The sequence below is a fragment of the Hipposideros armiger genome, unplaced genomic scaffold (genome assembly GCF_001890085.2).
Source record: "Hipposideros armiger isolate ML-2016 unplaced genomic scaffold, ASM189008v1 scaffold_155, whole genome shotgun sequence".
Taxonomy (NCBI): Eukaryota; Metazoa; Chordata; class Mammalia; order Chiroptera; family Hipposideridae; genus Hipposideros; species Hipposideros armiger.
The window spans coordinates 2,892,488-2,919,425 of record NW_017731505.1 but is presented as its reverse complement, the minus strand read 5'-3'; the positions used below and the strand labels follow the sequence as shown (position 1 = coordinate 2,919,425).

Sequence of the window (26,938 nt, the reverse complement as noted above, 5' to 3'; positions counted from 1 at the left end):
ATATTCATAACCAATGTGTTTAGCACTGAGAAGTGAATATCTTTATATATACAACCTGGTGTGATAATCTAATTAGGACTAGAATCCAAGAAATCAGATAATAGCATAGTGGTAGCAGAGACGGGGAGCAAACGGGAACCTTCTTATGCTGATGGCGGGTTGTAAAATGCTGGTGTAGCTGCTTTAGAAAACAGTCTGGCAGGCCCTCAAAATGGTCACCATAGTTACCATATGACCCAGCAATTCCACTCCTGGGTACACATCCGGGGAGAAAGGAAGACACGTTCACACATAGACTTGTGCCCCAGTGTTTGCAGCAGCTTAACAGCCAAAAAGTAAAAACAACTCAACTATCTGTCAACTGATGGATAAACAAAAGGTGACATCTGTACAATGGAATATTACGTGACCATAAAAAAGGAACGGAGCATCAGCACGTGCTACGACATGGATGAACCTTGAGAACGTAATGCTGGGTGAGAGAAGCCAGTCACAAAAGGCCACGTATTATAACACATGACTCTGCTTATATGGCATGTCCAGAATAGGCAAGTCCACAGGGGCAGAAAAGTAGATCAGCGGTTGCCAGAGGCTGGGGGGGGGGGATCAGGAAGCGACTGCTAATAGGCACGAGGTTTCTTCTAGGGTTAGAGAAATGTTCCAAAATTGATGATGGTGATGGTTGCACAAGTCTGCGAATTTACTAAGAAGCCATTCGCTTGAATATTTATTTATATGGGTGAGTTGTGTGGTATTTGAATTATATCTCAGTAAAGCTGTTGGGAAAATCATCTTACTAGGTACAGGATTCATGTTTGAGAAATAATTAGTGAATGATTAAAATGAGCCATCATTATTGTTTGCATAAAGGAGAGCCAGAAAATGAGCCCGTTGTGGGTTGTGCGTGTTCCTGAGCGTTGCATGCTTTTTCTTCCCCGTTCCCGTGGTGAATGGTAGGCCATGGCCTCGTAGGGGCAGTCCTGGGGAGGCTGTGCCCCTCACCCCCCACATGGGAAATCAGGGCAGCCTCCAGGGCCCCGGTGGGTCCTTTCACTCCTCGCTAACCTGGAGGCCATTCCTAGAGCACATCTCACTGCATGTGGTGGTCCTGGCCGGGTTCTGGGGACTTGATTTGCTCCTTTAGGAGGCTCATGGGACGCACCCTTTGTTGTTGTGGTTGCAGATTGAAGAAGGAAGTAAAGCCGCAGCGGTGGACAAGTTACTGGCGGGAGACGAGATCATCAGCATCAATGACATCAGTCTCTCTGGATTTAGACAAGAAGCGATTTGCCTGGTGAAGGGGTCCCATAAGACCCTGAAGCTGGTGGTAAAAAGGTAAGACCTGGGCCTCATACCATATTTACCAAAACTCACAGGAGGGAGTAGAACAGTAACATGTGATGTCTGCTTGGCTTGTCTGTGTCACTTCGGCAATCCTGATTTGGACTTCAGTCGTGTGTGTGTGTGTGTGTGCGCGCGCGCGCGCACACACACACATATGTATGCGCACATGCACATAGAATTATATCTCTTGGCCAAGGATGAATCAAGCATCAGAAATGTAAGCAGATTGCTTTGATGACTACTGATTGTTAATTTTGATTTATTAAGTGAATTTGAATACTTGTATCTGTCCTCGGCAATGTGTAGATTATTCTCTTGGGGAGAAAAGCGTGCTTTTGTTCCAAATGAAGTGACATGTTGTTCCCTGTTGTGTACACAAGGTGGCAGGCTACTGCATTTTCTGGCTTTCTGCTGAAATAAAGTGTGACCGCCAGTAGACAGGCAAGCCAGCTAGCGCGAGTTCCTAGTGCTGTGCTGAGCTCTGAGGCGAGCGAGCAGCCCGGTTCCTAGAAATCAGACTGTTGACAGACTTGTGGAGGATTTGAAGAGCGTGGAAAGCGAAAATGGGGACATGATGCTTTCCTACGCAGGGAATAGAACCATGCATGCCCGTGGGCTCCACAGAGGTACCTGTTTTTGTATAGAAATCGCACCCCACCTTGCATTTTGTAGTTGGCTAATCCCTAGTACCATGTTTACGTGTCCTTTGCAGCACCATGACTGCAGCCTTTCCAAAGTTGGCTGTAAATTTTAAAAAGTAAATGGACTTGAGCACTTGCTTCAATTTCTAGTACAGACTTGAAGACAAATTCCCAAAAGACTTTACTTTTTTTTTTTTTTAAACCCAAAACATCATCCAAGGAGGAGGTTCGGGAATAAGGAAGGACAGACTTTTATCATTTGCCACATTAATTTAGCACCTTCCTTCCTAAGTGCTCTAGGTATTGCTCCTTGTAAATCAGAAAAAGCAAACTTCAGAATAGCAGTTTTGGAGCCTTTACAGGGGAGGCCCTGTCCTATTGTATAATTATTCCCTTGTGGTCACCTCTTTAACCCTCCTAAGGCAGGACGTGTGTCTACGTGGATTCAGAATCACCTAGCAGCGTGAAGGTAGTAATAATAAGGGAAGCTTGGTCTGCTGACCTAAGACAAGCTGTAATATAAACCATGTCTGGGAATCATCACCCAGACCCGAGTCTGATCGGGGTCCCTTTTTCTTCTGTTGCCCATATTGTCTTCGTGGTAGGCTGCCAGAGCCCCCAGAGCGCTGAGCTGGCTTGTTGGCCCCTGGTGGGGACAGTTTGGTCTCTTCTGTGGGGAAAGCCCCATTTTTGTGGACACCGTGGACGGACTCTGGGCTGCTTTCTGTAGTGTCAGGCTCACAAGGACAACGGAAGGACTTGGGTCTAGTGACTGAAATGGGCTTGAACCTCACCTGGAGGGCACCACAGGATGATATGATGGGGACGCCAGCACTGAAACGCTCCTTCTGTAAAACCCATCCGTGGGACCCTGGCCAGCCCAGGGGAGGCAGCCGCAAATAAAATGGACAGAGCTCTTGACCCGGGATGGGGGACAGAATCTAGAGGCGACAGTATTTCCAGCGGCTACATCTATCAGGGTCCCATGAAATGGTTGGTGAACGTGTGTGCATGTAGATCATTGTGATACATTTCCTAGCATGGGAGTTTTTGAGTCAGGAGGCACGTGCACAGTGAAGTTTGTTTTTGTTTGCTTTGTGAATGTGACAGGTGGAAAATGGTTTTATTATTTCAGTGGGCATTTCTGTCGTTAGGAGTGAAGTTGGGCATCATTCTATATGTTTAGAAGCTTATTATTATTATTTTTAACTTTATTGGGGAACAGTGTGTTTTTCCAGGAACCATCAGCTCCAAGTCAAGCCATTGTCTTCAATCTAGTTGTGGAGGACGCAGCTTACTGGCCCATGTGGGAATCGAACCAGTAACCTTGGTGTTATGAGCCCATGCTCTAACCACCTGAGCCAACCAGCCGCCCCTAGCAGCTTGTTTTTGAACTAGAAGGACATACCTAAGGATAGAAAAACAGACCGCCTGGATTCTGCTCAAAGCTCAGTGCCCACGCGTCACAACTGGTCAGCAGGATGGGGAGGCAGTCAAGGGGCCTGCTTGCTGACTAGCCAACCAGGTGGCTAACAGGCTGTTGGCCTGAGGCTCACACTTTTGTCCCGAAGGTGGAGAACCTGGGTTGCATTCCGCATACCTGGGTTCCTTTCAACAAGGGCTGCACAGCGCGGTGATGTGGTTTAAGTAGAATTTTGTATTTTAAATGCTGTGTATCACAAGATATAAAAACAAACCAAGCAATTTGTTCAAACACTTTTTTTTCCCCCGAACACACTTTTAATAACACACTGAGGTGTTTAAAATCTTTTAAAAATAATTTTGTATTAATTTTGAATACTACGTGGAGGTATGATTTTGGCCTATTAGAAAGTGTGAAATGGTGCTTTGTTTACAAATGTGAATGAAATTACCCACACTGGTTAATTAGTTAATATTAAGACCTGTTGCTGTCATCCAGAACACCGCTGGAGACCCTAAAGGTCCAAGTGGTAAGGACTTTAAAACTCCCAACTAACTGGATGTCATTTTCCTCATTACAAAGGCACCAATGAGAGCTTTTATAATGATGCCTCTTAAATCACCAACTCGCCTTCTTTGTCTAAATTTAAGTCTCTGCTTAGATCTCACCGTCTCCTCTTTCTCCATCCCCAGGCAACCACTACCTGACTTGTCTCATAGATTAATGAGCATTTTCTAGCATTTTTTTAATATGTTTTTGTTTTTTATTCTTAATTGGGGACAGTGAGTTTTTCCAGGGCCCATCAGCTCCAAGTCAAGTAGTTGTTTCAATCTAGTTGTGGAGGGCGCAGCTCAGTGGCCCATGCGGGGATTGAACCAGCAGCCTTGGTGTTATGAGCACTGCGCTCTAACCAACTGAGCTAACTGGCTGCCCCGCATTTTCTAGCATTTTACATCGAGCTCCAACATGGATCGTGTACTCAAAAAAAGTGGCCCGTTTATAAAAAGGCACTCTGGAAATAATTCATGGACTCAGCCACAAACACACAAATACCATCTGTTTTCTTACCTCACAGTTTGACCAAATGATACACTCGTGCTCAAGCCAACCCTGGTTTAACCTGATTCACCTCGCTGCCCACCTCAGGTGCCCTAAGGTGGCTTTCCTGATAAAGACAGGAGGTGCGGGTTCTGAGGGGGTAGCGTGGCCAGTGCAGGTATGGTGGTTCTGAGGGGGAGGGGCGTATGCACCTCAGTGTTAAACACATCCCCGTGGTTTTGTGAACAGGATGGGAATCGGGACTCCCGTGCCCCCTCCCTCCTTCCCACTAGTGACAGCTGCTGTGTCTTGTATTCCGCAGGCTGGGGTTTGATTTCAGGGTGGTAAGTAGAGCACCAAGCCGCCAGGATAGGATTGCAGTGGGCTGGTTTTACAAAGCCATGGCATCTTGTTTCATGGGGCCTGGGCAACTTGTATCTTGTCATCGTTTAGAAGCTGGGCCTGGGAGAGCGATGTCATAGACGCAGGATGGCTATCTCTCTCCGGCGAAGTTTTCTTTCCCAGACAAAATGACAGCAAGCACTTCCTTTCTCTCGGAGCGCTGTCAGCCGGAAACAAACAAAAACTGTAACAGTAATCCCCACCAAGTGCACAGATGCTGTCCTCTGCAATGCCCAGGCGGTGTCTGGGGCCGGTGGCGTCGAGGGGTGGGCGGGGGGCATCTGCCCAGTCGTGGGATCTGTGTCGGACCAGGCTGAGCGGAAAGCATTTGCCTCGCCCTTCCTTCCTCCCAGGTGCTTTGCGGTTCCATCTCCATTTGGGCAAGGAAGTGCCCCTCGCAGGGAAGTTCAGGGCTGATGTGGTAACCTTTTCTTTGTCTCTCTCTCTATAGTCCTCATCTGTACTTTTTACCTGGGTGTCCAGGCCACGCCCTAGAGACCCTGATGGGCATTTCTAGAATGGATCTGGGCGTTGGTATTTTCACAGATGGCCACAGGCTATTTTGCTGGGCAGCCATGGTGGCTATATCGCGGGCTTAGGCAAACGTGCTTGGAAAAGGTTAAGACTGGAAACTGGGTCAGCAGTGGCATTTTCCTGATTAATGCGGCTCAGTCAGTAAGCCCCTGGCCGTAGGGAGTGTGTGAGACGGCCAGCCTGTCTGTGTGCTCCGTAAGGGCTGTCACCTCCCTGCTGGGAGATCGCTGGGACGCAGTCACCCATTTTTCTCACATTAGAGGCAAATCACAGTAAATTCAGCTCCTAAAAAGGACATATAATTTCAAATGCTTTAGGTAAAATTTCTTTAAAATAGGCCATCAGTTATTTTCTCAAGCCTAATTGAGAAATTATTGCTCTTTTGGTCTTCCAGATTTATATGGTAACAGGAGTTTACAGTGCAGTATGCGTGCCACCTGATCATTAGTCTTCCTCTTGAACCAGTTGCTGTTCCAAGTACCTTTGCCAAGCCCAAATTATTGATAGGGTTGATTATTGATTCATGCTGTTCGAGGCCTCTTGCTGGAAGCCTTAAACCCTTTTCTGACTCTAATTACGGCCGCTCAGCTTGCGTTCAGGAGCACGTGAGCATCCCACAGGAGGAGGCCCTTTGCAGGAGGCTGTAAAGGTTAGCCAGACGGTGTGATGTGGTTCTTTCTGCAGTTGAAGAAAGGAGGTTTTGGAACTAGTTACAGCACCCATGCCTGCTAGGAGCACGTCCCTCAGGCATGCACTAGTTTCTGTGTGTTGCTAGGTTGCAGTGGAATTGGCACCAAGCCCCGAGGATTGTGCCGTGCTCCCTCTCCCCAACCCCCCCTGGAGCTGTCCTGAGCATATGGCTCTGTGTAGGGCCCCATCAGTGAGTAGCAGAGATGTTCCTGGAAGCAGCTTCATGCAGCGGTGTGGCCAGAGTAGCGGGATGGCTAGGACATGGGCAGGTCGTGTGTCATTCCCTCCCATCCCCTCCCGAGGGCTCTTCCTGGGGGCAGAATGTGCGTCGTAGTGGGGGGACTGTGCGTCTTAGTGGGGGGACCCTGGCGGGTTTTGACAAAACCCTGTGCTTTCGGTGGGTCGCCTGAGATCGTTTGTTCCAGTTTCAGGGGGAAATGTTTCTATTTTGAGCATTTGGGGCATTATGGCCGATTGCTACTGTGCTTAATTTCCTTATTAAAGCAAAGTAGACCTAGAAGTTTGTGCTGGACAGACACCCTAACTTGCTTGGGATGTTTCCCATTATTTTTTTAAATTGAGATGTAGTTGATGATATGTTAATTTCAGGTATACCACATCATGCTTTGATGTGTGTATATTCTGCAAAATCATCCCAACAAGTTTAGTTAACATCTGTCACCACACATAGTTGCACTTTTTTTTTTCTTGTGATGAGGACATTATTGTTTTTTATTAAAATTGAGAGAAGAAAACCGTGTAGATCAGAATTGTTGTCTTTTGGGGAAAAGTTGCTTTTGTTCAGATTTAAACTTCGTTCATGTCTTAAGCACCTTAATCAGATGAATTCTCTGTGTGAGAGGTTTCATAGTCTGAGTCAAGTAGAGACTGGTAGAAAGATTTCGTTTTTCACTGCAAGGCATGCAAGCGATGATTATAAAATTTAGTGTGAAAACATTGATGGTTTCTAATGTATTAAGACATGGTGGAAAATGTTTCACTTATTTTTGTTTCTTCTTTGTTTTCATAGATAAGAAGCGGCAGTGCTGTTGCTTGTCCTTAGGGTTTCTTAGTTATAGTAATGGTTGCAGATTGGAGTGTCCGGAGTTTCTTTGCCAAAAAACTCCACTCTGTTGAAATGGTGCCAGGAATTGTGTTGGCGCCCTTTAAAAAACATCGGCTTAAACTAAATCACCCGTTAGACAATTAAGGTTATGCTCTGTGAACAGGTGGTTTGAACAAAGCCTTTTTAGTACTGGTTGTGCTGATGAGATCGTCTTTTGTTTCGCTTTTCCTAACATGAATAGGTTTCTTGAGATGAAGATTATAAAAGTTAATAGAAAAAAAAATCCAAGTCATTTGGATCTGCGAAAGCCCCCAGGAGGAACACCAGAGGCCGATATGACAAACATGCGCTTGCCCTTGTAAAAGGGCAGGGGGAGGGGGGAGAGGGGAGAGGGTGGCGAGATAAGGGGTACTTGGCCTCTCAGACAGGAACCGCAATGCTTTCATCCTGTGTGAATGCTGCTTCTCAGCCCTGGCATTTGTTTAAAAATGCAGCTTTGATGTCTTGTATCAGTTTCAGCTGTGGGGTCATTGGGGCATTTTTATCTTTTGTTAATTCTCATGTATAAAGGCAGGAACTGCTCGATGCTTATCCTATAGGACTATAGATCGTTATCAAGCATGATGTCAGCATCCACAGCATTTCATTGTCTGACCACTGCTGGGGAGAAGAAGTCTGTGCCATAGAAGTCTCCCCAAAATGCCGCCAGGGGATTGACTTTTTCCTTAGAGTAAGTACACACACACCCCCATTTCCAGAGTGTTCGCACATGTGTTTTATACATGCATGTAACATGTTTTTGTACATGCATGTAACTGCAGCCATGTGGTTAAGCTCATCCCTTAGGTCCTGTGCTTTGGGAGCTGGCAGCTGAGTGGGTTGCAAGGCACCGTCGGGGACAGCGCTAACACGTGGTGACCCTGCCAGAGGGAAAGGGCATGGAGGGAAGCTGATCTCAGCCGTCATTCCTGAGGACAAGGTCATTGAGCTGTTCTTTGAAGGCTGAGCCAGGTTTGAGACGCAAACATGGACCTCTGTCAGTGATTCTAGGGCCTCCCAAAGAGGGTGGCAGAGAGGGTGCCCTAAAAAGGGAGTGTAGGGAATGGGGTGAAAAGGTGGCTTGGGCTAGAGCAGGGCTTGTCAGGCCTGGGCTTGTGTCTGAATTACCAGGAGGGCTTCTGCAGTCTTGCCTGGCCTGCCCAAGCCTCTGCCCAGGGAGCATGCTCAGAAGCCCTGGGCCAGATACTGGGAAGCGTGGGAGCATGAGCTCCCTCCTGTGGCAGCTGGGCTCTGCAGCGACAGTGGCTCTGGCCGGAGCGGAGGTGCTGGGACATTGGTCTGGCTCTGGTGGGAAGTGGAAGCAGATCTGGGAGAGGGAGAGGCTCCTTAGGACATAGCCTTCCCGAGGGTTGGTGGGAGCCGGAAGGAGGTGGCAGGGTCACAGCGAGCTTCATTTGTGTGCTTTGAATGGGTTGATTTGGTTGGTAAAGGATAAAAGGATACCCAGGCTGCCCCCTCTGCATGGTCCTGGCCTGTGCCCTCAGAGGGAGCTGTCCCTCGGGGCTCCTGCACCCTCTCCCCTCCCTAAGCTCTGGGGTCTCCCTGCCTGTCCCTGCACAGGACTTGCTCCAGTTACCCCCCAAGAACTCAGGAGCATTTGCAGGGCTTCCTAGCTTGCCGTTGATTTGGAAGGCCTTTCCCATGTCCGCCCCACGTCTGTCCCCTGACTTGTGCTCCCCCCCCCCCCCGCGGCCTCGCTGTTGACTTCCTTTCCCGAGAAGGCTTCCTCAACCCAGTGTTGCCCACACATGTGGCGTAAGCCCCGCGCCCACCCAGAGCCGAGGGGCCCACTCCCCACATTGACCACCTTGCCTCCCAGCCTGCGGGTCTTATATTCTCACCTTCTGAGCTCCTGGGGGCCAAACGCAGACCTTGTTTATTTTGTGGCAGGCTGTGCTGGTTTGCTTCATTTGCGAAGGTTAGGAAAATACCCCAAAACTCCTGTGATTTTTCTTTTTTTTCTATTGAGAGGAAGGAGGAAATTCTGTTCTTTATGTGAATGGTATTTCATTGAAGGCTTTATTCTAATACTTGCTTTTTAAAAATGAATTTTGATATCTAGGTCTGCTGTTAATTTTCAGTGATATCCCAGCCTTTTTTATACTTGTGATCTAAACCCCCCCATCCTTTTTTTAAAAAAAGAGACTACCCAGCATATAAAACGATTATTAATAATTGAAGTACACTTGGATTAATTTAGGTGTGTCATTTCTGGGAGAGGTTTCATGGGAACCCCTGTTAGAGTGAATTGTTTTATCCGGAGTACCAGAAAGCCCAATGTGAATAGTCAATGCCATGGCTTTGCAGTAATTACATGAAAGCACTCTCATGCATAGATTAAAGATGATGTGTTGGAAGAGTGACGGTGGCATGGGACATTGCTGACCAAACCCGGTGGGCTGCGGATACAAGGGACTCACGACATCTGCAGATGCTCTCAGCTGTCTTCTAAAGACCCATGGACAGAAATGCAGGCAGACGTTACCCTTGGTCCTCTTGAGGTCATGGGTTATTGTCCTTTGTCTTCTTATAGGCCTTTTAAGTGTTTTTTTTTTTTTTAAAGATTTTTATTGGGGAATTGGGGGATAGGAACAGCGCTGGGGAATTGGAGGAAGGGGAACAGACAAGTTGCTGTCTTTTTGTTCCTCAGTCTAGTTGTGGAGGACATTGCTTCACTGGCCCAAGTTGGCACCATCATTGCGCTCTTCCCGGGTGAGGCAGATCAGTCGCCGGCTTCTGGACGGCCGCTCATGCTGGCTGCTGGCTACATACGGTAGCCCATGGCAACCCACTGCCACAGGGGCTGCAGCCTATGCCGTCGCCGGCGACTCACGGCAGCCCAGCTCCAGGTCGAGCTGTTGTTCAGCATCTTAGCTGTAGAGGGCAGTGTCACTGGCCTTCATATGTGGGATCCGAACCGGGGCCCTCTGGCATCCCAAGCCAGCTCTTTACCACCGCGCCACTCGGCTGGCCCGGCCTTTTAAGTTTTTAATGTTCCATGTTTTCTACAAGAAGCATACGTGTATGATTCATGAACATCAGTAGCTATTTGAATGACAAGAGTCTCTTCCCTCTATGTTGGGATAACCAGGGTTCGGGGGTTAGAGTCCAGTGGGTGTGACTGTCCCCTTAGCTCCTTGCCAAGGTGGAGCTGCATGCAAGGGAGGCGTTCCCATTGTTGGTCAGCGTGGTACTCCCTGGCACCCTTACCTGTGCTGCCCTCACAGAAGCACAACGTGGCCATCTCTGGGTTAAGCTGCACCGTCCTTTGGGGCTGTAATGAGTCCCAGCCCTCCCCCTTCCCATCTGGCCTCAAGAGGGCTCTCCCATCAGCCTGCTCAGACATGGCCCTCTGTTCCCCCTTTGTGGAAGGGGCTTCCTTACTGCTCTCCTGATTGTGGTCCGTACATCCACTCCGCCCTCAGCCAGCTAGCGTCTGACTGTGGCCTCAGAAGGGGGCCTTGCTTTTGCAGCTCTCCCATTTATTCCTGTTTGAGATTTACCATGGGGCTGTGTCTCCCATTGGAACGTAGCAGACGTCCCACCTGAACGAGTGGTTCCGGTGGGGTTTGTAGCATCAGCCAGTAGTGTTTGCTTACTTGTGATGCTCACGGCTCTGTGAGGCGGCAAGGGTGGTCTCACCACGCCCTGAGTATCGCGTGGTGGTTTCCCAGGCCCTCACGTCGGGCTGTTTGGCTCTCTTGTCCTCGCATGTCTGTGTACTCCCCCGGCCCTCACATTTCCAGGGACAGGGTGGTTTGAAGCTCTGTGTGTGTGTGTGTGTGTGTGGGGGGGGGAACACCTCACTTTTGTTGACACAAAGACCTTAAATCTTATGTCATTTCTGTTCCACCTGGGGGATGGTGGGGTGGTGGGAAGGTTGAAACTGATCAAAGTGACAATGAGTGTTTGGAAACTCTAGGTGGCACCAGTGCTCTCTGTCCCCAGAGCTTTCCTGTCCAGCGTAGTCACAGGATTGTGACAGAGGACCATCATACAGCTGCTGGTTGGCTTTCTGTCTCATCTTAACACAAATCCAGCTATTTCAGGTCATCAGAGGTGCTTGTAAGCAGAAACCAGCCAGAACCTTCTCTGATTCCCAAATCCATTCATTGTGCACTAGGAAATGCAGAGGACAAAAGCCCAGATATTTTAGAAAAATTTCACTGTCCCCAGGGGCCATGATATCCTCAGATATACCATGTAGGTGTAACCCTTCCCCACTGTTTTCATGTGTTTATAATTTTAAAAAAATAGTCCTCATTGCTACTGTAACTGTTGACTCTGTTTTCTTGAAAGAGAGACATGAATCTGTGTATTATCTTTTTAAAAACGAGGAGAAACACTTAACTCTACTCTCCAGTAACCCCACCCCCTCCCCGTCATTCCAGTGACGGGGTTGAAATGTTGCTGCAAACTGTAAGGCATTTTTTTTTCCCAAGCCTTCTTCTTTTCTTTACCTCCAGTTTCAATCAGCCTAGCCTACTTCCTTCATTAATTAACTATAAAGGAAGATGAAAGAAGTTATGGATATGATAGCACAGAAAGAGCCATCTGAAAATGACATTCACGTGGCCAGAACCTTCCTTACAAGGATCTTGAGAAATTCCATGAGGTACAGTGTGGGTTTTACAATCCCTTCTGTGCTGTGTGATGAATTTTGTCTGTTTTATGCTTCAGTTTGTGGAAAACGGTCATAAAGTTCACGCATTCCACGTGTTGCCACCCACATATTTTTCCTCATTAATTGTTGGAGTCGCCAGGTGGTTTATGTTAAAAATGCTTTTTGTTTTTCCTTTGATTTTTTTTTTTTGGTATGATCTTTGATGTTTTTGCCTGCTTTGAAGAATGTTCAGTCTCCCTCAAGTACTCCACAAGGCTCAGCTGAGCTCTGTCTCCGTTCTTGGGCTACAAGCCGTCTACTGCGAGGCTAGCTGTGTCCTCCATTGAAGGTGTGGAAGTAGGACAGGTGCCCGGAGGCTCTGTTATGTTTACACAGCAGCTGGAGGGATTTCCACCTGGACAGACCTCACCACACCTGGGCAGGTGTGGACAGAAAACGCATCAACCACCCACGGGATGGTGGGGCCTGTGGAGTGGGATCTGGGGAGGGCTCACACCACATTCAGAAGCCCTGGCACGAGTGGACTGGACCTGTTGATCTAGGGCAGGGGTCAGCAAACTTTTGGGATGGAAGAGCCGCCAGGGGTCAGCAAACTGCGGCTCGTGAGTGTGTGGCTCTGAAGTAAAATTGAAAATGAAAATAAAACTATCATAGTTTCAACTATAAAATTTTAAAAGGATATTATTTACATAATGGTGATTATGTAAAAATATATTTATGGCTCTCAAATACTTTTTAAATTGTTGCGAGGGACAGGATTGGCGCTTCCAGGGGTCGGCAAACTTTTGAGACAGAACGTACCCCAAGAGCCGCAGTTTGCCGACCCCTGGTCTAGGGTGGTGTGAGCCACATGATGGCGACCTGTAGCTGATGCCACAGACACTGTGAGAGGCTCAGAGGCATGTCTGTCTGCTAGTTCTCTATGACATAGCTGTATTGACTTAGCTAAGTGAGTCAATACACAGAGAAGCAGCCGAAACCCTGTGACCCAGCAGAGCTTTCCTCCACCCCAGAGCCTTGTCCTCACGGAGGCCAAGGGCCCAGTGCGGAGCTGTGCTGAAACGGGAAAGGTTGGAGATTCTGTTTGTGGTCTTATTGGTGGTGGTGGGGGTGAGGGGGAGGGGAGGGCAAGGGCAAGGTTTATTTCCTTATTTAGAACAAATTTTGAAGAATAAGGGCTGGTTCACTTTTTGGAGCCCAGGATTCTCGCTCTGAGTGCATGAGGGCAGTTCTCCATTAACAGACATTTAAAAAGAACGTTTCTGCAGATATAGCAGGAAGCACCTGAAAGGGAGGGTGTTAAGTCACGCAGAGATAGCTGTGACTTCTTTCTGTCTCTCGCTCCCGTCTTGGCACGAGGTTGCCCTTTGTGTGATGTCCCTGAGTCGTCTGTGGTTTTTTTTTCAGGAGGAATGAGCTAAGCTGGAGGCCTCACTCCTGGCACGCCACCAAGTTCTCTGATAACCACCCCGAGATGTCGGCCTCTCAGTTCTCCTCCGCCAGCATCTGCCCATCTTGGCACAGCCGGCACCACACAAGGTAGGTGCTGGTTTCCCATTAGGATGGGGACTTTGACACGTCACACTCATAACTCCCCATCCCTGTCACGATAGCATGTCTCTTGACTTGAGAGTGATTTTGTTTTTTGGATGAGCAAACACCGTCGACACGCCATGACTGGGAAGATGCTCTAAATCTGTTTGCTCTACACACAGGTATTCAGGGCTTAAAAACAAACACCAGGAACAAAGGTGAACAGGCAGTGCTTTCTCATTTATGGTGTTCAATTAATGAATCAAGACCCTGGAGACTTACCTTTTTTGGCTGAATCCCTTTGGGCCAGCCGAGTTGGTAGTTCTGAGCCCACTGGGACAGATATCCAAGCCACACCCTTCTTTTGAGATTTTTTTAAAAATAAAATTTATTGGGTGACATTGATAAGTAAAATGCTACAGGTTTCAAGTGTCCATTTCTATAATACATCGTCTATATATCGCATTGTGTGCTCACCACCCAGAGTCAGTTCTCCTTCCATCACCATATATTTGACCCCCTTTTTCCTCTTCTACCATCCCTGCTTTTGAGATTTTTACAGGCAAAGCAGCTACTTACGATTTGGGCAGGTGCATTTTACAAAAGCTTCCCCTACTGTGCTACTGGGGAAGTATAGGGGAACCAGGAGGCTTCACAGCCCCATACCAGGGTGACACCCAGCCCTGAGGATGCACTAGTGGTTTCCCACTGAGTGCGAGAAAGAGGAAGTGGGAACTGTGTGTCGGTGGAAAGGGGAGGTCTGGCCAACCTTGGCCTACCTGGAGCCCACATTTCAGGGTCAGAAGGGCTTGTGTGATAGCAGCAAGTAGGGATTGGCTTGGGGAGGCTCTAGACCATCACAGGGTCCTGACTGGTGACCTCGGGTTAGTGGCCAGTGTCCTTACTAATGTCCTGTTAGAAGGATGATCGTAACAGTGGTAGCAAAAAGAGTGGCTTTTGTGTGTGTGTGCATGCATATCTGTGTGTGCACGTGCACGTGGGTGGATCTGTTTGTGCCTGAATGTGTGTCTGTGTGCATTTGTGTGCATGCATATGTGTGTGCATGCATGCATATCTGTAAGTGTGTGTGTGTCCGCACATGTGTGTGTGTTTGGAGCTAATATTAACCGTCTCAAAATTAATTTTTAACTCTTACTAAATGCAGGTCTGCTGCAAAATTGCCAAGTAAAGTACTCATGTGAAGGGAAGGAAATAGCATGTCAAACACAGCATTAGCTATTTAAAGTGACAAGAGATGGCGATATTGGGAGCCTAGGGTAATTTTGAAAAACCACAGATTCTCAACTGAGTTATGGTAACGCTTCCGTGAAAAGTGAGCTTTTTATTATTGAAGTGACTTCATGTAATAGGATCCCCCTTCAGTCCATACAGTGGTTTCTCGACTCAAGAAACAGGTATGCTGCGCACATCTGTGAGGCAACCGTGCTTAAGCGTTATTTCTATCTGCTTGGACTTAGAACCTCATGGAAAAGATCACCCCAGGAGTGTTGGTGAGAGGGTGGAGAGGAACGCGCTCCATTTCTGAGAATGGTACCTGGCCTGTCCTCCCAGGGAAGCGCGTACAACCCAAACCGTTACCTCCCTCCTGCAGATGACTTAGCCACCTCTCTCTCCTGTGTCCTTTTCCTGGGCACACAGTTTTCTTGCTCACCCTGGTTCTCCCCACACATAAAGGAGCCACTGTTTTTTGTTTTTTGGGGTTTTAACTTGAAGAATGACTGTTTCAGCTCTGTTGAGGTTTAATAAAAACATGTGACATGGCTGGGTACATAGTCTCACCATGGAGAGCTGTCAGCCTCACATATATACAGCGTCATTACATCACAGAAGAATGAATTTCTGAATTAATCATATAGCACCCAGCTTGTTGTAATAAACGTGATTTTTGGTTTCCTTCTCTTGGACCCCGATCCCAGTTAGGAACCTGTATTTTTGGCATTCAGGTGCAGCTCCAGTGAACTCTGCAAGGTTCAGTCAAGCACCCCAACACGGCAGCTCTCATAAAGCTTGTCACTTGGGTTATCTAGGAGACATGCCATTGACTGCGAGCTGACAGTGGAGGTGTTATTCCTTTAGTACTCGGGGGTGGAAAAAGAAAGTTGTCCCTGAACTTTCCCTTTTAATTTGAAAATTGTTCTCATTGGATTGCTTCTTTTGGGGTCATAACCGGGATTAAAAAATCACTTCATGCCCTAAACCAGGGTTCCACAGTGTGCTCTGTAAAGGGCCACGGAGGAAACAGTTTGAGCTCTGCGGCCAGGGTCTGTGAGGGCTGCTCACCTCTCGCTCGAAAGCAGCCATCAACTCTGCGTACACAATTGGCTGTAACTGTGTTTCCATCAAGCTTGATTGATGAACACTGGAACGTGAATTTCGTATCATTTTCATGGGTCACGAAATAGTTGTCTTCAGAACCTACACTGCCCCCGCCATTCAAAAAATCTGAAAACCGTTTTGAGCTCTTGGGCTTCAGTTTGCCAGGCACCCCACTTAATTGGTGGTTGATGGTAGTATTGACGTGGGCATCGCCTGCCGGTGACCACTGCGGTCTTGGTCCAGCCTGGGGGCGTGAGGCGAGAGATGGCTCGCTCGCATTGGAAGGCATCTGTAAGACTCAGTCGCGGTTTGAATTGCTCAAACCTACATGTGTTAAGGTCACCTTTGAGGTCCTGTGACCCCATCCCGGGAAGAGTTATTAGCGCCCGGCATTGTGATGTCCTGCTTAGGGCCAGCTGTGTTCCCAGAGCTGTGGTTTGGCTCTCGTTGAGGTGTGCGACTCGGTTCTAAAGTAAGGTGTCTCTATGGTTCTTCTCTTTGCTAGCTCCTCCTCCCAGGACCTGTCGGGCGTGTGGGAGCAGACGAATCTGCAGCGCACCTCTGACCACTTCAGCTCTCTGGGCAGCGTGGACAGCCTGGACCACCCCTCCCAGCCCTACCCATCCGGACGCCTCTCGGCCGCCAAGTCCAATAGCAGCATTGACCACCTGGGCGGCCCAAACAAGCGGGACTCAGCATATGGCTCGTTTTCCACCAGCTCCAGCACGCCTGACCACACCTTGCCCAAGGCCGACGCCTCGTCCACGGAGAACATCCTCTACAAAGTGGGCCTGTGGGAGGCCTCCCGGCCAGGCGGCAACCGGCAGGACCCCCAGGGCCTGGAGGACAGGTTCGGGTATTTCCCACCCCGGGTCCCCTGTGACAGCAGCAGAAGCCCCAGGCCGGAGGACGGGCCTGAGCCCAAGCTGGCCGCCACTTCTGGGAGGTCCAATTTTGGGCCTGTCTGGTATGTTCCCGACAAGAAAAAAGCACCTTCTTCCCCTCCCCCACCCCCTCCCCCTCTCCGAAGTGATAGCTTCGCTGCCACCAAGAGTCACGAGAAGGCCCAGGGCCCTCCATTCTCAGAGGTGGCCACCACACAGCACTTTCCGGGCCTGACCCGGGCTCAGCCCCGTGTCGACTGGAGGCCAGAACCCACCGACCAGCCGCGGAGGCTGGTGCGCCCCAGCGATAGGAGGCCCGGGAGCTCTGGCTGTGCAGCGGATGTCCACTTGGATTGTGGGTGGGTCCACCCCGGGGCCCCCAGCCGACTCCAGGCCTCTCTGTCCAGCACAGACGTACGTTTCCTGCCATCTTCCTACGGGTGCCGGCACCTGCGCCAGTGCAGTGACGAGAGTCCCTTCTTCCATGAGGGCCCTAGGGCTGCTCCGTTGCCCAGGGAGCAGCCGCAAGGGGCTGTGGGCCGGCCGGAGCGTCCCGCCCCCCGCTTCCAGGACGACGGCCCTCCTCAGGCCAGGTGGCCCAGTGCTGCTGACCAGAAGGGGGACAGCGGTGGGCAGAGCCACTACTACTGTGTGACCACAAGGCAGGGTCTTCAGGGGAGTGCACAGACGGCCCAGCTCCATGAGGACGACTGGCATTGTGACACGCCTCTGGGTGCCCACGAGTGTCCTGCCACACTCTCAGCAGGCCAGAAAACCCACTGCCACCTCCGTCAGCATGAGGAGGCCCTGTACGCCCAGGATGGGGAGAGGGGTAGCACAGGGGACAGAGGAGCCGGGGGCCGCTCCCCGGGAATCGAGGAGCCGCAGAGAGCGAGCCATGGTGACAGGACCAGTGTGAAGAAAGTTGCTGATGTCTTCAAGTGGGCCGATGGAGACAGCAGCAAGATCTCTGCTCTCAAGACGCCCATGTTGCACTCGCTGACCCAGGAAGGGAAGTGCCGGCCCGCGGACGGCCAGGAGGGCAGCGCAGAGAGGCCACCACCCTTCGATGCCCAGGTGGGAAAACCCACACGGAGGAGTGACCGGTTCGCCACCACCCTGAGGAATGAGATCCAGCTGCGGCGAGCCAAGCTGCAGAAAAGCAAAAGCACGGTGACACTGGCTGGACCCGATGAGCCGGAGGGAGAGGCTGGCAGCTGGAGGGCAGCCCTGGTGGGGGCTGCCCCAGAAACTGCTTTCCCAGGCACCTATAAGGACCACCTGAAGGAGGCCCAAGCCCGCGTCCTGAGGGCCACGTCGTTTAAGCGTCGTGACTTGGACCCCAGCCCCGCTGACTGTTATACAGGGTCAGCAGAACCCAGGGCCGGGGACCGCCGTGAAGACCCTGACGCTACCTCCCGCTTTTGGGAGGCGGGCCCGGCCAGGCTGCCCTCGTCCGGAGGTGGCGTGTCACATGTTATCCGCATCGGGGGCCGGAAACGTTTCACGGCGGAGCAGAAACTGAAGTCGTACTCTGAACCGGAGAAGATGAACGAGGTTGGGCTCTCAGGGAGTCACCGCTCCCGCCCACACCCCGAGGAGACCGTGGGGACATTTGCTGACAGGTGGAAGTTTTTTGAAGAAACCAGTAGGCCTGTCTCCCAGAGGCCCAGGCCTCGGCAAGCGCTCCCTGGAGTCCCAAAGGAGAAGCTGGAGACGGCACGGACTGCGGGCCACGGGGGCGACGGGACTGAGCCTTGGTTCCAGGAGAGGACCCGCACCACCTCTTTTGGAGAAAACGCTGGTGGTCCCAGGAAAGCAGGAAAGGCAGGGAAGTCCGAACCATTGCACAGGCTTGGGACCTTTGCAGAATATCAAGCCTCTTGGAGGAAGCAGAGGAAAGCCTCGGAAGCCAGGGGCTCTGGGAGGTATCACTCGGCTGACGATATCCTGGATGTGGGCCTGGACCAGCATGAGAGGCCGCAGTACGTTCATGAGAGGTCCCGGTCGTCACCATCCACAGACCTCTACAAACAGGTAAGCTCTGTGCACGGAGCGAGGGCACAGCCACCCCTGACCACTGCCTTAGGACACGTAGAGGACACCCCCAGTGTGTAATGGCTCCATGTCAGCGTGACTTGTGTCTAGTCGTTGAAGGATTTATGTGCACCAGCTCCTCTAGCATCCACTTGTGTGAAAGGGACCTGGTGACAAAAATTGATATGTCTACAATTGTAAGTGTTGCATCGTCACCTACACTGTGAGTTCCCAGCCCCACTGTCGCCATCTCTTGCCTCAGCTGTCTTCCTTCTCTCACACCTCCCCCCAGCCCTTTAGCTTTTCCCTGCCTGAATACCTACCAAGCAAAGAACTTGGGGGAAACGGTAGAAAATGGTAAGCTCTCCTTTGAAATGAAAAGGGGTGCTTTTTGTGTAAAGGGTTAAGACAACATATGATATAGCTACTTTTGCAATATTGATGTCATTTAATATTTTTAGTATTTTTTGTTTTTGGCAAATATTTTTCAAGATTGCTCAGGGGCAAATTATTAAAAAGCAATGCATTACACTATTGCACTTGTTTTTAAGGTAAGAGTTTTGATGGTCACGGGTGACGTGAAGCCTTTGTAGTAAGCTACGTCTCTGTATCCATATTTCCAAGTCGACAGTCTTTCTCCCTCTCAGTCTGCTTTTTCTGTCTCTTAAATCTGCATTTCTGCATGTCAAAGGAAAGGTTCCCTACAGCACCAGAGGCAGTTTCTTTCAGAAAGAGCCAGGCGTGGATTTATTGCACAGTATTCCATGTGTGCGTGCGAAGGGAGATCCCCCGTCTGCCTGTGGCGTCCTAGTGCTGAAAGCCCTGTGGACGCTGTGGGCGTTTGTTTCTGCCCTGGCGGTGCCCTGTGCAGTGTGACCTCTGAGAATTCCATGCGCACTCAGTCAGTTGACAAGAATCCCAGACTCTGACAAGTCCTGGGGCTCCTCCATGCTTCGCCACAGTGAGTCGTAAGCAGCTGGGTTTGATTTGATTTGGGGTTTTTTTGGCCAGTTGTGTCCCACGCTTTTACAGACCTCAGGTAGAATTTGTGCTTCCTGCCCAGAAGTGAAGGGGACGCAGGGTGCAGTTGAGGTGTTTTGGCACAACGGTTGGGAGAGCTGAGCTCTCCGGCCTTGTAGCCGAGGGTCGTCGGTACCAGACAGCAGGCTTCATCAGTGCTTTTGTGGTCCAGGCTTGCAGGGCGAACCCATAATGAGGGGGTTCGTAATGATAGATGTCTTGAAGGAGGCAGCTTGATGACTCGGTGTCTCCCTGTGCTGCTTTTGGCAGGAAGCTCCCATCGAATCCCGGCGACAATCAGAGGACCCTGGTGAGCACAGAGAACTTCCCTCCATACTCCGGGCCAAGGAGGGACGTCCCACCCCGAGGTAGGTGAACTTGGAATTTGGGGTTACTGAGATTTCTTGGGGGCGGGCTTCTTCATGGCGGGGGAATGCTTGGTTAACATGGCTGGGCGTCTGGTTTTGGCCAGCCCTGAAGTGGCTGCTAACCGGCCACAATTTCCAGTGTCCCCAGGTGCCCCATGGTGTCTTGACCAGAGCTGCGGCCATGCACGCTGCTGGGAGAGGCGGCCCAAGGGCGGTGATGCCTTGTAATGCCATCGTGGCATTTTTGGTTCTTAAAATGGCTGCTGTGCTTTCTGTACAGTAAGGTTCTTTATGTTGACAGGAAAAGCCTTGTGATCCGGGCTTGAATGCAATGCTTTGTCCGGCATGCTGACTGAAGGGAGCTTTCACAACCGCACATGCAGCTGGGTTGCTGGTGCGCCGTCTCGAAATCGGAGTTGACTGGAAGGACAGTCACTCAGAAAGGAATAGAGCGAGCCTCTCTAAATTGGGTGTATTCAATGGGTTAATTTGGAGCTTCAAAAAATAGAAATCTCATCCATGGGCTCCCCAAATGAGGATCGGAGCATAAGAAAGAAGGGTGGATGGCAGTGGTGAATGACTGTGTGTGCTCCCATTCTAAAGTGTTGCAAAGTGTAGGTAGGTGTTTCATTGTAGCAAGGACGGATTTTCACTTAAGTACCTAGTGCCATCTTGCGCTTGGCATCTGAGGATGGTAGGAGGAGAAATAAAGGGCTGATGGAGGAATGGGAACCCATGGGGACCATAGGGTCACTGCGTGCCGAGTTTTCTGTTGCCTTGACAATCTGCGGTGATGGGTACGGTATTCCAATTAAACACGAACCTCAAAAGTCAAGAATCTGTTGCAGAAATAACTCCTGTAAGCATTTTGCTTTTGAGAGCCTTACGTGATGGCGTTTTCTTTCATATGGCTTTACACGGAGTGCTGTTGGTCTTACATGAGAGTGGGAGATGTTTCCGTGGCTCTAGGGACCACAGTGCCATTTCGTGCATGCTTGTGGAGGAAGTTGGTTACTTAGCAGTCTGCCAGGCTAAAACCAAGGGCCCCTGGGTCAAAAAGAATGGCCGAGGAATAATACAGCTACAGAGCTGAGCCGAGTGGGGAGCACAATTGCAGCTTTATGACTGTGGCTTCCGAGCTAGTCATGTGCCAAATGCCTGCTGGAATCTTTTCAAAGCCCGTTTCCAGGCCCAGCTGCGGTACAAGGGCGCCCCCTGATGGCTCTGTGCTGCACTGCACCCTGCACACTTGGGCTCTGGCTTTACTCCTGCACCCAAGCCACTGGCGTGTGATTGAAACCACAGACGGTTCAAGTGCTGCTTGGAGTTTAGCTCCTCTGCTGTGACTCGTCCTGTTGAACAGCTATGGCGTACATAGTGTGTGTGTGTGTGTGTGTGTGTGTGTGTGTGTGTGTGTGTGTAAAGGGCTCTCTTATAGGTAAGGGGTCAGGGGGAAGGGGATGGACCGTAGCCCTTGTTTATCACGGCCATGGCTTCTCGCAGACTGCGTAACCACGCTTAAGAAATTAGTCCCAGAAGCTTTCTGCTTTTGAGCTACGGACCCAGCAATTTTCGGAATTGTGCGTGCTTTTAAAGAGTGGCAAGCCTCAATGAAATTCTAGAACAAGAATGTGGGAAAGTCGTTTTCAACTTTTTTTCTCAGAACTATTTATTTTCCCCAAGTCTCGCCAAGAGTGCACTTGAAATATTAAATCTGAGAATACAAGAACTGGAAATTCAGCAAGGGACTGTCTTTTGCTCACCAAAACAAAATCTGTAATGCAGAGATTTAAAGATGCCCAATGTTTTGCATGAGTTTAAAGTAATGCAAACGGGGTGACCTGTTAGCTCAGTTGGTTAGAGCGTGGTGCTGATAACACCAAAGTTGCTGGTTCGATCCCTGCATGGGCCACTGTGAGCTGGGCCCTCCCTAAAAAAAGTCAACTATGCCATTGTAGCATGAAAGCAATGTGTAACCAATGACCGTGGCTGTTCCCCAATAAAATTTTTTTAAAAAGCTACATATTAACGTACTGTAAACACATCTGTACAGAGAATGTAAAATTCTGATAGTGCATGATAATGAGCAATGTTTTTTGTTGTGATGACAGAAAGATAAGAATTATTATCTATGCAAACTGAGAACACTTTTGTGGAGTTCAGGATACTTACTGTGTTCCCTATAAAGACAAGTAGGACAAAGGATCTAACCCCAGCGGACCTCACAGTGCAGGAGGGGAGCAGAGACACCAATACTTACCACAGAAGTAGTGACACGTGATTATAATTTTTGGAAAAAGGTAGTGGCTCTTCAGAAACTTGGAGGAAAGAGGGTGAGGTGACTTCTGGTTGGGTTGTCTGGAAGACATGTGGTGGTTAAGCTAAATTGAGTCCAAACTCGAGGGAACAAATCCCCCAGCGTTTGCTTACCTCCAGCTTTTCCTGTCACGAGCAGCCCACCTTACCATTTACACCTGACTGAATTCACCAGCTCTCACTGTTTTCAGGGGGTTTGCACCAAGATCTCCGAGCTTTATGACCAACAGGAGTCTGCCCCTGCAAATGCGTTCTGCCCCCACTGACTTGGGGTACCCCGATGGCTGGGTGTAGCATTTCGTGCAGGCTGCCATCACAAAATAGCACAGAATGGGAGCCATTGACAACAGGGATTTACTTTCGCACAGCTCTGGAGGCCAGAAGTTCAAGATCAAGCTGGGGCCAGGTTAGGTTCCCCCTAGGACCTGTCTTTGTGACTTACAGAGAGCTGCTTGCCCGTGTCCTCACCTGGTCTTGCTGTGTCTGTCTGTGTCCTGATCGCCTTTTCTTATAAAGACACCAGTCATGTGGGGTTAGGGCCCATCCTGATGACCTCACTCTACCTTAGTCACCTTTTCAGAGACCCCATCTTCACACCCAGCCACATTCTGAAGTTGTGCGGTTCAGGGCTTCAACATACGAATTCAGGCAGGGGGTGGGGCTTGGGGGGGGTGAATGGACCACAACTAGTCCATAACTCTGGGAGAAATGTCCCTGCCTGCCCCTTAAACCTTTTACTACCAATCCTGTCTGCTGCGTCAGCTTTCTCGGGAAGTGTCAGTCCATCCTTGAGCGGATGAGGTCACACCTGATATGCCAGGTTTTTTTTTTTGTTTTTTTTAAGACTTTTATTGGGGAATTGGGGGAAGGGGAACAGACAAGTTGCTGTCCTTTTGTTCTTCAGTCTAGTTGTGGAGGACGTTGCTGCACTGGCCCAACTTGGCACCATCATTGCGCTCTTCCCGGGCGAGGCAGATCAGTCGCTGGCTTCTGGACGGCCGCTCACAGCGGCTGCTGGCCGCTCAAACTGGCTGCTGGCTATACACGGTAGCCCATGGCAACCCACTGCCACAGGGACTGCAGCCTACGCCGTCGCCAGCAACTCACGGCAGCCCAGCTCCAGGTTGAGCTGTTGTTCAGCATCTTAGCTGTAGAGGGCAGTGTCACTGGCCCTCATATGTGGGNTCCAGGTTGAGCTGTTGTTCAGCATCTTAGCTGTAGAGGGCAGTGTCACTGGCCCTCATATGTGGGATCCGAACCGCGGCCCTCTGGCATCCCAAGCCAGCTCTTAACCATCGTGACACTCGGCCGGCCCAGCCAGTTTTTTAAATAAAGGGAAGAGGGGAACTGCCCACCATGCATGCAGCCTGGAGGGCTCTTGGGCTGCATGCACCTGGAGCCTCACGGCTGTGCACACCCCCGGATCAGTGTTTCCACACTTAGGTGTTGACCTTCCGAGTGGACGCCCGCTGCACAATGAACTGTGGCATTTTCTGCAGATGGGCGGTGCAGGGAGGAGGGTGACCGGTGCTCACATGGCCCTTTGCGGTTTCTCTTGGAGCTGCCCCCTCGCTGCCTGCTGGTCCCCCACCTGGACGCCTGGTAGCGCCTCGGACTGAACAGAGGACCTACAACTCCCATGCTCCTTTTGCTCCTCCAGCACCCTTCTTGCTGGGGCCCTGATCTGAACCCCAACCCCTCTGCTCACCTTGCCGCACGAGCCAGAACCCCTCTCTCACCCACCTGAACTGGTATTCCAGGAGCTATGCCTCCACATTCCCGGATTCTTTTCCCCGTCTCCATCCAGGCTTTCGTCATCTCCAGCCTGGACCATGGTGCTTGCCTCTTCCCTGCTTCCATGCCTGACCTCCCACACTCTTTTCTTCCTCTAGCAGCTGAGCTGGCCTTGGAAGGTACATCAGAGTACACTTGTTCCCTCCCCAAACCATTCGATGGCTTCCCCTTGCACCTGGGATAAGATGCAGAGTCCTTACTCTGACCCGCAAGGCCCTGCATGCCCTCTCTTCCCTGTGTGTGCTTGTTACTCTCCCTTCCCATCCCCAGGTTCGGGACTCATTGTCACCTTTCTGTCCCTTGAAAAAGCCGAGCTTATCTCTCCCTCAGGGCCTTGATGCTTATAAGGCCATCCTTGGGATGCAAGGAACCTTCCTCAGGACACCTGCCTGGCAAATGGCAGCTGGTGGTCCTGCTCAGCTGGGAAGGGGACCCTGTGTAAGCATAGTGATGGACAGATGGATGGACTGGTTGTCAGGTGGATGGATGGACGGATGGGTGGATGGTGGGTGCATGGATGGAAGGATGGGTGGGTGGAAGGATGGATTGGTGGATGGATGGATGGATGGATGGATGGACCAGATGTTGGGTGGATGAATGGACAGATGGGTGAATGGTGGGTGCATGGGTGGGTGGAAGGATGGATTGGTGGAAGGATGGATTGGTGGATGGATGGATGGACAGACTAGTTGTTAGGTAGACTAGTTGTTGGGTGGATTGAATGGACAAATGGGTGGATGGTAGGTGGATGGAAGGATGGGTGGGTAGGTGAAAGGATGGATTGGATGGATGGATGGACCGATGGGTGGATGGTGGGTGGAAGGATGAATTGGTAAATGAATGGATGGGTACCAGCCTAACATCCCTTAAGTCAGCCTTTCTTAATCCGGTTAGTAATAATGACTCCATGTTGGCACATTTGGGGCGCTGACATTCCCTTTAAGAGTTTAGTGTACACGACAGTCAGTGAAATGGGCTTGTCTTTCTGTTCTGGCATATTTAGGATCAAGACATAAACTTCTCAGAGTAAATTTGGTAGCATGGACCTGTTTTCCAGTAATGCATTTTAAGCCTTATACGAAAGCAAAGTGGTACCACGTTTGACGATTGCTTCTCCACTCTGAGAGTCTTCGGTGAGGATTGTGTTCTGGGAGGCTTTAGAGACGGACGCTGGAAGGAGATGTGGGGGTGGCTGTGGGCGGCTGTGGGTGCTGGCAGGTTCCTTCTTCTCTGCTCCTTGCAGCCACTTACGCGCTGCCACTCCCCTCCCCCCCACCCCCCTTAGGATCTACTGCCAGTAGGCTGGCATTGACCTGCAGGCTTGCATCCTGTTGGGACACATGGGAGAATGGAGATATATCCTAAATCCCAATAACAGCCATCAATTGGAATCTGTATGAAATCCAGCTCATTAGGGAAAAATGTGCTTGAATGTTAAATTCATAAGCAAGCTAAACCCACCCTCCTGTGTGTTTTCCCTGAAAGGTGACTTGGTGGACAGAGGTTAACGTGAAGACTTTTTTTTTTTTAATTGGGGAACAGTGTGTTTTTCCAGGACCCATCAGCTCCAACTCAAGTAGTTGTTTCAATCTAGTTGTGGAGGGCACAGCTCAGTGGCCCATGCAGGGATTGAACCGGCAACCTTGGTGTTCTGAGCACTGTGCTCTAACCAACTAAGCTAACTGGCCGCCCCAAGATTGGTTTTTCATTTATGAGTAGATTTCAGAGTAAGTAAGATTTGCCATCCAAGCTCCCTTGTCATTTGTCACTTTAGGGAAGACATTTACGTTTCCTGACCTGAAATTAGCTGAGGGGGCAACTGCTGCTTTCCATTCTGAGCTGCTCTGCTGGTAATAACGAAGCTGGAATCACAAGGAAAACTTAAGGTTGGCAGTTTTCTTCCATGGCAGTTGTCTTTGTGCGTGGAGTCCTTGCGGACATACCCCAGAGACGAGAAACGATTTCGAAACAGCAATTGTGGGAAAAACTGGGGCATGGTGGTTTGTTTTTGTATCTTCATTGGTAACTACATTCTTTCCTGGTATTAATACCCACGTGGCTTTAGGAAAACGCAGAGTCAGGGCAGGCAGCTGCAGGTTGGTTGTCTTACTGGTTTGGTCTTGCGACTTCACTTTCGTTGGAAGGAAGCATTTGAAGGCAGTAGTTTGATGGTTACAGGGTTTGGGGCTGGGGAGATGGGCATGGAGGAGGAAAGCCAGCCAAAGGAGGGCAGGAAGTATTCACAGCGGGAGACGCTGAAGCTGACGGGAAGAGGGAGGAAACGGGGCAAAGACTGAACCCTGGTGTCTGCCTTCTAGATGATAGGGAAGCAGTGCTCTGCGAACAGTGTGGCTGGAAGCAGCTCTGACACATGTAGGAAAAATGGCTGCAGTCATGTGACAGTCATTGCGCTCCCAGGAGAACCCACAGTTCTGCAGAGACCTGCGCATTTGTCCCCAGTGCCCGCCCTGGATGACCGCCCCAGAGCTCCCTTGTCAGCTCAGTAACGAGGCAGGAGTCCATGGTGCTCTCTTCTTGGAGGGAAGAGACCCCCACAGCTTGTTCCGATGTGATAACCAGCCTGCCCTGTTTCATCTTGTCCCATTTCTCCTCAGTTCACTGCTCTGTGCAAAGCGCGAATCCTTGTTGGTTGACCTTGGGTGTGTTTGCACACAGAGGTACTCTTCGTGTTTCTGCCTTTCTCCGGAAATCCATCTGAGCACACCAGCACCTATCATCTCCCGAGTCTTCCAGACATGCTTCCGTCCTCAATGCCGTGTTTTAGGGCTGAGATGGCGTGGGCAGCACCCATATGGCCATATGGATT

At 50.2% G+C, this 26,938-nt stretch overlaps 1 protein-coding gene and 1 non-coding gene across 7 annotated transcripts in view; both read left to right on the top strand.

The window, feature by feature from the left end:
• The first annotated feature begins 6,320 nt into the window (after positions 1-6,320).
• The window catches only part of SHROOM2 (shroom family member 2), a 64,221-nt gene continuing 43,603 nt past the window's right edge, over positions 6,321-26,938 (top strand). Inside the window, exons 1-5 of one of the 6 annotated variants that reach the window (XM_019651200.1) lie at positions 11,715-11,813; positions 13,230-13,361; positions 16,198-16,659; positions 16,984-18,613; positions 19,904-20,001. In XM_019651200.1, coding sequence (XP_019506745.1) covers positions 11,725-11,813; positions 13,230-13,361; positions 16,198-16,659; positions 16,984-18,613; positions 19,904-20,001 — 2,411 coding nt within the window. In that variant the 5' untranslated portion in view covers positions 11,715-11,724. Of the gene's footprint in view, positions 6,342-7,714; positions 7,869-11,708; positions 11,814-13,229; positions 13,362-16,197; positions 18,614-19,903; positions 20,002-26,938 lie in introns of those variants that run through there. The other 5 variants (XM_019651198.1, XM_019651199.1, XM_019651197.1 and 2 more) reach the window with 5 other exon arrangements.
• On the top strand, positions 21,840-21,913 carry TRNAI-GAU (transfer RNA isoleucine (anticodon GAU)). Its single transcript has one exon. It is a non-coding gene; the product is annotated as a tRNA-Ile (tRNA).